Consider the following 11065-nt stretch of genomic DNA (forward strand, 5'->3'; position numbering starts at 1 on the left):
TGCCTTTCAAAAGTTTGGGATCAGTGAGACTTGTAATGTTTTTAAAGAAGTCTCTTCTGCTCATCAAGGCTGCATTTATTTGATCAAAAATACAGAAAAAAACTGAAATCTTGCAAAATGTTATCACAATATAAAATAATGGTTTCTATTTTAATATACTTTAAAATATAATTTATTTATGTGATGCAAAGCTGACTTTCCATCAGCCATTACTCCAGTATAAAGTGTCAAATGATCCTTCAGAAATCATTCTGCTCTGCACAGACAACACATATATGGTCTCCTACATCAACCGACAGGGGGGTCTGCGGTCGCCCCGCTTTACAGGCTGGAGCACCGGATCCTCCTGTGGGCTCAGGGAAAGCTCCTCTCACTCAGAGCAGTCTACATCCCTGGGTACCTCAATCAGGGAGCAGACATCCTGCCAAGACAGGGGCTGAGGCCTGGGGGATGGAGGCTCCACCCCGAGGTGGTGTAGCTCCTCTGGAGGGAGTTCAGTCAGGCGGAAGTGGATCTATTTGCGTCGCAGGAAATGACACACTGTCTGCTCTGGTTCTCCCTCACGCATCCAGTTCCGCTTGGGCTGGATGCCATGGTGCAGACGTGGCTGAGGCTTTGTCTTTTACTCCGATCGCTCTGCTCCTGGGAGTTCTGGAGAGAGTACGCCGGGACGGGATCCGTCTTTTGTTAGTTGCCCCGTTCTGGCCAGCCCAAGTATGGTTCTTGGACCTTGTGTCCCTCCTTGACGGCTCTCCGCCGGAGATTCCGATTAGGAGGGACCTCCTCTCTCAGGCGGGGGGCACCATCCTTCACCCACGCCCGGAGTTATGGAAGCTGTGGGTGTGGCCCCTGAGGGGGCACAGCTCCTAGCATCCGGTCTCTCAACTGGGGTTGTTGAGACCACACTCCAGTCCAGGGCTCCTGCCACAAGGAAACAGTACGCTTTGAAGTGTAAACTTTTCACTTCTTGGTGCGGCCAGCGACTGCAAGACCCAGTCAACTGCCCAGTTGGTACAGTTCTGGAGTTTCTGCCGGAGCGATTCTCCGCAGGGTTATCTCCCTCCACTCTGAAGGTATACATGGCGGCCTTAGCTGTTTACCACGCCCATCTGGGTGGTCAATCATTGGGAAGACACCCACTCGTCACTTGTTTCCTCCGTGGCACCCTGATGCTGAGGCCAGTACAGCGCACCAAGGTGCCCTCATGGGACCTGGTGGTGGTTTTGGAGGGCTTGTGCAATGCCCCCTTTGAGCCCATAGAGGAAGTTCCAGACAAGTTCCTCACTCTGAAAACAGTCTTTCTCCTAGCTATTTCCTCTCTGGAAAGAGTCGAGGATCTTCAGGCACTTTCAGTTTCGTGCCTGGCGTTTGCCTCGGGCATGGTTAGGGCATTCCTTTATACGAGGTATATCCCTAAGGTGCCCACTTCTACGCCAGGGCCCATAGTACTACAGGCGTTCTGTCCTCCTCCGTTCCAGGAAGTAGGCCAAGAAAGGCTTAATCTGCTCTGTCCAGTACGAGCACTGGACGCTTACGCACAGAGAGCTGCCCCGTGGTGTAAGGCAGATCAGCTGTTTGTTTGCTTTGGTCCGCCTAAGAAAGGATCTCTAACGACCAAGCAGACTATGAGTAGGTGGGTGGTCATGACCATCTCACTAGCCTACGAGTCCTCTGGCCTCCCGTCACCTATGGGGGTCAGAGCGCACTCGACCAGGAGTATGGCGGCCTCCAAGGCCTTCTCTTTGTGTGTGGCCCTGCAGGACATTTGTGCTGCGGCGGGCTGGTCCTCTCTGCACACATTTGTCCGCTTCTATAACCTGGACCTGGCATCTACCCCAGGGTCCCAAGTCCTCTCGTCGTGATGTGCTCGTGAGATACACACACAGTCAGGGGCTTGGTAGTATGGCGCAGTGGGTTTTCTTGTTCCCAAAGTGTTTTCGACGCAGCTCGAGTTCCTGAACGGGAACGTCCCTAGGTTACATATGTAACCATGGTTCCCCGAGGGAATGAGACGCTGCGTCTCCTTGCCATACTCCCTGCATCCCTGCAGGCTCTACTTCTTCGAAGCTAACTTGCGCTTTGCCGGATGTGCTTTTATGCTTCCTGCTTGCTCACGTCACCCCACTCGTGACGTCTCGCTGCTCTATTAGACTGATTTCACATGTGCTTCAGAATGCGATCACGCAGGGGCGTTCCCAAAGCGTTTTCGATGCAGCGTCTCATTCCCCCGGGGGGGGAACCATGGTTACATACATAACCTAGGGAAGTTTTCTTCCAGATAATCTTGTTTCTCAGAGTCTGAGGGTCCTTTAGGTGCTGTTTTGCAAATTCCAAGTGTGTTTTCATGTGTCTTCACTGAGGAGAGGACTGAGTTTGGTCACACCGTCAAAAAACTTTTTTGTCGCCTTCCCCAGGTCTGTGCCTCGATACAATCCTGTCTCTGAGCTCGGCAGGCAGTTCCTTTGACCTCATGGCTTGGTTTTCTCTCTGATATGCATTGTCAGCTGTGAACCCTTTTATAGAGAAATGTGTGCCTTTCCAAATCATGTCCAATCAATTTAATTTACCACAGGTGGACTCCAATCAAGGTGTAGAAACATCTCAGCAATGATCAAGAGTACTGTATGTGTGTGTCTTTATATATACATAATAAATATACATAGTACCCACACATATATTCTGTAAACAAAAACTTCTATTTTGGATGTGATTAATCATGATTACAATAAATAATATTGGTCTTGGGTGTCCCCAGAATGTGTCTGTGAAATTTCAGCTCAAAAGCACCCTGAAGCCAAGATGATTGGTGTACATAGTTTTTCAAATTCAAAATTTCACGTTTAATTCAATGTGTTACTTGCCATTTCTTTGTAATCTTTTGAATCTTTCTTTTTCTCCCAGTGTTCATTTGAATGCTGCACAACAAACATACTGTCTCAGCATCCAGCATGACAGGCCGATCAAATATTCTCTGCTCAGGAATGGGAGGCACCTGATCTAAATTTCAAGAGTTGTTGCAAAGGGTCTGAATACTTGTGTAAATATGATATTTCAGTTTTTTCTTTTTAATACATTTACAGACATTTCTAAAATTCTGTTTTCACTTTGTCATTATGATGTACGGAGTGTAGATTAATGAGAAAAAAAAAAAGAATTTAAACAATTGTAGTATCAGGCTGCAACATAAACTGAAAAAAAGTGAAGGGGGTCTGAATACTTTCTGAATGCACTGTATATACCATAACTGTGAACAGAGCTTTTCTGTGATTTTGGACATGCTGGCCACCTCTCGTTGAACATGCTGAAATAATCTGTCAGAAGGCGATTTATATTGTAAACAGGATCTCACCGGTTTGCAGGATGTTTAGATGAACAGCTGCTCTGACAGTGCCAACAGGACTGACGGCCTGGCACTCGTACTGGCCCTGGTCATGAAGGGCCACGCGGCTGATGCGCAAGCTGCCCGATGAGAGAACAACGTGCCGTCTGTCATTAGGCAGGGAGCTGCCTATTGTAGGAGAACAGAGTTTTAGTGATTTTGTCCAAGCTGAAAACAGTTGAAATAATCACTGACAGACAGCAATTCAATAATCTATAAATGTGTCCTTGTGGCCTTTTAAGGACAGTTCAGAAGAAATTAAATTCTGTCTGAGGCATGCTGTTGATATTTCACGTTTAATTCAATGTGTTACTTGCCATTTCTTTGTAATCTTTTGAATCTTTCTTTTTCTCCCAGTGTTCATTTGAATGCTGCACAACAAACATACTGTCTCAGCATCCAGCATGACAGGCCGATCAAATATTCTCTGCTCAGACACAGGTGAATTATTTCATAAACTATGAGTCACATGGGCTTTTATCAGGGTCTAACATGTTTCAGTCTCAAAATTGCATCTTCCTCCCCCGGGCCTGAGAAAATAAATGTTACGGTAAATGGGAACAAGCGGCCAATTAAAGCAGCATGACGGATGACCGTGGTGCTGAGACAACAGACCGAGTTCCCTGACTACCTGCTGAGAGTTTAGAAATAGAGCATGTGTCACATAGACGATTGTTTCCTGAGCACGCTGGGCGGCTGCATTGATTTCAGCCCCTTATCCTGCCAAAGTTTTACTTGTGAAATATTCCTCATGACTCACTCTGTTTGTAGCCTTAATGCATCTCAAATTTAAGTGAGCTCCTATTAATGACCGAGCGAAATGTCAGGAGCTCTCTGAGGTTTATTGCTGTTCAGTGACATTTGTGTATTAGCATTTATTAAAGGTCTCTGCCTAATGTGATCCTTAATTGACAATTATTATTATTTAATTTATTCATAAATGTACAATGAAATGTTCTGCATTTAGGCTTGCTGTACAAGCTATTAGTTAATAAAAGGTCAAATACATCTTCAGTAACTAGAACAGTGAAATCAGCCTATTATTTGTTTATAATTCATAATAATGAAGGATGTATGGAAGAATCAGACTTCAGTGGTTCAGTCTCATCAGTCAAATCTATTTCAGTTCAGGATAAAGCATATGATTTACAGAAAAATACCTTGTAAAAACTTTGTTTTTGGCCTCTAGTCAGGTCTATTTGCTTTCAGGTCATCTATATAGAGTGCTGTAGTGATGATATATTTTTAGGCCAGCCCAAAAGTTAACATCAGCCTGGTTTCCATCAGCTTTTTTTTCATTGGCTGTTGGATTATTGCTGAAAATATGTGACCAACAAAAAGTTTATGATTCTTACATGTTTCGTTTTCTTACACATTTCATTACGAAAATCTTTACAAATGAACACAACCTTTTGAATTTTTAAGCCTTGCTTGGCAGAAGTAATAAGCGAAATGTAAGCTATAAGGAAATGACGCATGACTTCAACTTCACCAAGTTTCTGATAACCCTTTCAGTCTTCATTTAAAAAAAACTTTATTTAAAACTTCCATGAAACTTTTTTTTGTTATCAGCAAGAGTGAGCACAATTACAAACACAATGAGGCTATGAAAGCGACAAGTGTGTGGATGAGTTTATCTGTTTGGTTTGATGACGTTTAATTAAATGTCCCCGGAAACCTGTATAGTCCCATTTAGCCACTTGTTAGCAACCGCCCTTTTCAAGACATGTGTTTATTACCTTAAAACCCACTCAAAAAACCCATTGACTTCAGGACGATGGAACTGTAAGTGCTAACATGCTAACTCATTTCCAGGTTTTGGCCTACAAAGCTGCATCATCCCTGCTAGCTAACTCCTTAATGCTGACACAGCTGTCTTCTACCAGACATATGTGCATTTAAAATGTGCAGTTTTGTTTATTCAAAGAACAACAACACAATATTTTTTAAAATGTGCAGTCTATGCAGTACCACTACTAGGACGCCATTCTGTTGTGGACATTAGAATGTATGGGTTAAATACATGCATATTGTATAATAAATTGAAATTATTTTAAATAAAATGTTTTGTATTGATTTATTGTAAATATTGCATCGTTAATATAAATTCAAGGACTTTTGCTGCATAAGGTATTGAAATAGGTAGGAACAATTTCATTCATAATATTTATAATCATATTATTTCGTAAAATGTTTATTAATATTGAATTAAGTCATCTGTTTTTATTGCTTATTTACTGCGTTTCTCCTCTGTTGTTTATCACACAGTTAACATTGCAGCTCATTGCTGGCTAAATGTCACTTGTTGGCTTCAGATCTGCGTATTTCGAGCTCAGGTCTCCAGTGTTTTTGTTTCCTGCGCTTCGAACTGGTGCATGCGCACTTCCTACGCAGTGTTGTTGCACTTGAAAAACGCCTGCTGTCGTTTGAACCCGGCGCGCAGCAGCCAATCAGAGCGTAGGTTTTTGTCTCGCGCAGGGCCGCTGCATGTTTGCTCATCATGGTGAGTCCAAAAAAAACAAAACAGACAGTTTATTCCCATAAACTCAAAACTGGCGTATTCTAGCATTTACAAACGACGCATATACACACTGAACGGTTTATTTGCTTGGGTTAAAGACTTGTAGTGAAGAAATGGGCATATTACAGACAAAATAAATGGTGGTTAGCATGTAAGCTAATGTGAATGAGTGACTGATGCTAAAGCTAAAGCTAAAGCTACCGAGTGTTTGAATGAGAGTTTGGATTTATTATTGTGATTATTAAAGCACGTGTGTTAGACGTGTTACATATCTGATTGTGTGAAACATTTATGCTTGTAAGTAGTTTGTTTATGATTATCTGTTTGCAATGATGTTGATGTTACTGTGTTAGCCTAGAGGATATAGCCTAAACTCCATCACACTGATTGATAAACTGTGTTTTTATTGATAATCGGCGACTGATAGTCCATCTATTCCTGATGAAGGTGAGACGGAACTCTTGATTTGTCAAACTCTGATAAAGCTATGATAAAACAGTGGAGTCTGAGTGATAGTTGATTGAGTTTTTACATGCTTGATTTGTTAAGGGCAGTAAGATGGTAAGAAATCTCGGGTTTGTTATACATTTGAAGTATGTATACTAATAAGCTTTAAGTTATGCTAGTTGCTTTGAGTGAAATATTTAGGAAACGTCTGACAGTGATGGTTCTGCTCACATAAGCTTGGATGTGTTGGTTGGCTCTGTCAGATTAGATAATTATTGGGAAAACCTCATCACACTTCAAGCCAGTAATGTGCAGCATATTTATCCGAGCTGTAGTGGTGACTGTACTGGACTCTCTTGTTCATAACAGTCCTCGACTGATGCTAATAGTGGCCCCAGTCAAGCACCACCTTTTCCTGGTGTCCCCCCACCTTCAGGAATCCCCCTGCACTTTGTAAGTTGCTGTTGGAAAGCCTTTACTGTAAAGCCATCTCTCGGTCTTTGCGATTGCTTGGTTGTGTTCATTCTCATTCATGTCTTGAATTTATTTTTGTGTGTTTCAAAGATGGGACCACCAGGAATCCCGCCTCACTTCCCTCCAATGGGAATGCCACCCAATTTACTGCTGATCACAGAACTGTGCTTCACTGAAAGATACGCATGACAATCGCAGCTTCTGTCGAATCGCGATCTCGATTCCATTTCGATTTATCGTGCAGCCCTAGGTGGGTGTGAGGAAAGTAAAGTGTTTTTTTGTTAATTCAGAAGTGATTAGAAAAATCAAAGTTTAAATCATCTCATTGGTAACAAACTTGAAACATTGTAATGGTGGTGTTTTTTATTTGCCACAAGCTCTACAGCATGGCCCCCATGCCCCCGGGAATAATGCCCCCCATGATACCCCCGATGGGAGCTCCACCCATGGCACAGGTAAGAGCTCATTTCACTTCACAGATTTCACTTTGAAAGGAAGCAGTGTTTTTAAATCAGGGTTTTACATGCTATCTTAGGGACATGGGAATGCACACATGCAAAGTAGCCTAGCTGTACAAACAGTAGCACAGCGCGGCTGACGTTGTACATCACATGACAGTGCCATTCTGGTGTTTTTTTGGATGGTGGTCATAAAATAACCTCTTCATCAAATGTAGCATATTCTCTGAGAGTACACCAAATTGGATGCAAGGATTGTCACATGAGCAATCTGTAATTTTAAGTGTGTAGAGGATAGTAATGATTGTTCATTTGTTAGGAGTCAGATTTTGTCTAATGATTTGAAGTTCAGTGGGTGCTGATTTAAATAATGATTGAGTTAGAATTAGCCTACAGTCCCTCATTTTACATTTTACAGCAAAGGATATTTAAAGAACTAAAATCTGACAGGTGGGTGTAGGGCTGCATGATTAATCGAATGCGATTGTCATGTGCATTTTGATAGTAATGCCGGTTCTGTAATCAGCAGGAAATCATCATCACGTGCTTTTGTAAGTGAGAATAACGCAATATCTGCCTTTGAAAGGAACAGATACCAACGAGATCAAAGGGTCAGAACTGTCCGTCTTGACTGCGCTTATTTCACTCCTCCACTCACTGCAGCCGCCTACTCTCGCCTTCATTTCAGGCAAGGCGAGGCGCATCTCAAACACTGCGTTACAGCAAAAAGTAATATACTACTGTAATATTATTACTTTTGTAATGCGTTACTCCCAACACTGTTGGTAACAAACTTGAAACATTGTAATGGTGGTGTTTTTTATTTGCCACAAGCTCTATATAAAAACTTAAAGGGATATTTCACCCAAAAATAAAAATTACCCCATGATTTACTCAGCCTCAAGTCATCCTAGATTTATATTACTTTCTTCTTTCAGACCAATACAATCGATGTTATTTAAAAAAATATTTATGCACTTTATTTTGCTTCAAAATCTCGACCACCATTCACTGCCATTATAAAGCTTGAAAGAGCCAGGTCGTTTTTTTTTTTAAATACAACTGTATACAATTGTATTGGTCTGAAAGAAGAAAGTCATATACACTTAGGATGTCTTGAGGGTGAGTAAATCATGGTCTAATTTTCATTTTTGGGTGAACTAGAGTTGAGCGTCTCAATATCAAGTGTTGTATTTTAGTATTTGGATTTTTAAATTCATCTCTAGTAATGTGAAGTGAAACACAAAATAAATACACATGCACACTCACACAAAAAAGATCCTGCTGTCTGTTTTGCAATCTGGTCACTTGATTTTCTACAAATTTAGCAATACCTCACAACTTATTCTATTGTGCTACACTTAGAATCTGTTGTTTTGATATCCTTCTCTGTGCGTCCCTGCCAGTTTATTTTTTGCAGGGATTTTAATATGTTATGTATATTAAGAAGAGTGGGGTGAGACAGACAAGACGATAGCTGATGATTTAGTTTCGAAACGAAATGCAAAAGCCAAGTTTGGCAATATTTTGTCATATTATATCAATATTATGACAATGACAATATTATATCGGTGTTGTCACACGGCAATTAACCGGTGGGAAAATTTCCTCATCGTTACAACCATACTTTGATAGCATTCCGTAACGAACATACCAGATACTTTATTTTTCTTTCTGTCAACTTGACGGAAAGTAGGGCTGTCAAAAATAATTCGAATTTCGAATATTTGTCGAATTTAAAATAAAAATCCACATTCACAATTTTAGGTGTGCGTTAAGGAGGCAGCGTTATCAGTGGCGCACGAGATGCGCTGACGATGTAAGTGTCGTTGTATTATAATGTTTTTGTTAGCCTATCCAGTTGAAGCCACTAGATGCGGCGCTGCTGCGTTGTTAATTACAAATATTGCGGGAAAAGAGAACATCAATGCGGAGAAGATCTTGTTTACGTCAAAACTGAAACCAAGCCGTTCACACAGAACACATATATCGTGCATTTTCTAGAAGGACATTTATTACTGTTGCACTCGCGTCTCGCACAAAAGAGCCACATGTTTAGAAAGCCATGTAAAATTAATGCAAGTTTAACTTTAAATAAAAACTTCTCTCAAGACTTGGAAGGGTTTTCTCCCCCATCCCACTGCAACTCGAGTTTTTAAATGAAAAATGTAATCTGTGTGATTGGCTTTCTGCCCTTAGTATTAAACTATGAATACATACATGATGCTGTTTTGTTTATAGTTGTTTAAAAGCAACTTAATTAAATATAATTGGCTTATAAACATTTTAAACATTATGCACTTTTTTCACAGATAGTCATGTTATCTTATATATGCTTTGCATAAACGTGCATTGGTCGATGCGCCCTCTTGTGGCCTCAGGAGAGAAGCCAAAAGCTTTTCTTCACCCTAACTGAAATTATGCATTTTAAATTAGAATATAATTAGAATTTTGATAATGTTTAAGTACAAAATTCGAATTTAGTTTTTCAGCCATTTTGATAGCCCTAACGGAAAGCATGTTGAATTTACAAATTTGCTAGATGATGGAAAATGTTACCACTAAGAGTCACATTGCATTTTTGAAGTGTCCAGTATTTTTTTCTCATCACTTTCAATTTCAACATGGCTTGCGCTGGATTAGACAAGACAAGACATGACATTTGTAAAGCCAATTTCATACTCGGTTTCCCCGAAAGCACAGTGTAAAAGATAAATATCCTGATCTTCTGATAAAATACACTGCTAGTTTCAAAAAAGAGTCATTCTGATTTAGTGAGAATAGGAAAAGCCGCACCACAGCTATAGCAATATTGACAATGTGGAAAGATACGGTTTTGGTTTCAGCTGATGAAGAATAAAGACACTGACAGCCAATCAAAATCCACTTTAAAAAGCTTGAGCATGTAATGCGGCTGATTATATAACTGCAGTGTGCATTGATAATGTAGAATGTCATCGCTTGAATTAATAAACAACAGACAGGACCGATCTCTTTTTGTTATTATTTTTTTACATTTTCTTTAAACACATTGTTCTGTTACATGTTCTTACAACATTTCAGCCGAATATTAATTATAAATGTTAACTAGATGTGTTCACTACCTGTCTAGTGATTAGGGGTGTAACGATGCACGTATTCGTATTGAACCGTTCGGTACGAGGCTTTCGGTTCGGTACGCTTTACAAACCGAAAGATTCGTTTGAGTAATCCTATTACATTTGGGGGAAAAAATAGCTTAAAGTGAGTGAAATATAATGTACTCCAGGTTGTGACGGTTGAGGTAGTTCGTTAGGAGTTTTCCCTCTTTTCCTCGCTTTTATTCGCTTTTAAATAGCTTGTAAATGCTTGTGCGCATTTTACATTCACTTTCGAACTAGTTGCATTTCGGCGTCAATTGAATTGTCAACAACAAAACAGTACGACAAACTCACTAACATTAAACATAGAATGTTTAATTTATTAACAAAACAAATACAAATACGCCATGCTATAGGCCTAATATAAAATAACAAATAACTTACACAAAATTTAATTATAAAACACTGAAAATCAGCAAACACGGTGGAACCAAATAAATAAGAAACGAATGTTAAAAAAGCTTCCAAAATCATCTTAAACGGCAGAAGTCAAAAGGCCTTCCAAAGTCTAAAATATTTTTAAGATCATATGATACTAGTTTTAATACATTTTTAAAAAAAGTAAAAATCAAGGAAATTTGTCTGGCATTTCTTTGTTTTTGCTGTATCGAAAACATACCGAACCGTGACACCCCTGTGTCGTATC

At 40.3% G+C, this 11065-nt stretch overlaps 1 protein-coding gene and 1 long non-coding RNA gene across 2 annotated transcripts in view; both read left to right on the top strand.

Annotated features, from left to right (window-relative positions):
• The first annotated feature begins 5803 nt into the window (after positions 1 to 5803).
• Positions 5804 to 6963, top strand: LOC107734496 (uncharacterized). The gene is made up of 3 exons (XR_001639102.1): positions 5804 to 5882; positions 6717 to 6800; positions 6912 to 6963. It is a non-coding gene; the product is annotated as an uncharacterized LOC107734496 (long non-coding RNA).
• Positions 6964 to 7171: 208 nt separating this feature from the next.
• LOC107734484 (pre-mRNA-processing factor 40 homolog A) overlaps positions 7172 to 11065 on the top strand; it is a 37360-nt gene continuing 33466 nt past the window's right edge. Inside the window, exon 1 of the mRNA XM_016546457.1 lies at positions 7172 to 7276. Coding sequence (XP_016401943.1) covers positions 7172 to 7276 — 105 coding nt within the window. The remainder of the gene's footprint in view (positions 7277 to 11065) is intronic.

The sequence above is a fragment of the Sinocyclocheilus rhinocerous genome, unplaced genomic scaffold (assembly GCF_001515625.1).
Source record: "Sinocyclocheilus rhinocerous isolate Xijiao unplaced genomic scaffold, SAMN03320098_v1.1 scaffold340, whole genome shotgun sequence".
NCBI classification, from domain to species: Eukaryota; Metazoa; Chordata; class Actinopteri; order Cypriniformes; family Cyprinidae; genus Sinocyclocheilus; species Sinocyclocheilus rhinocerous.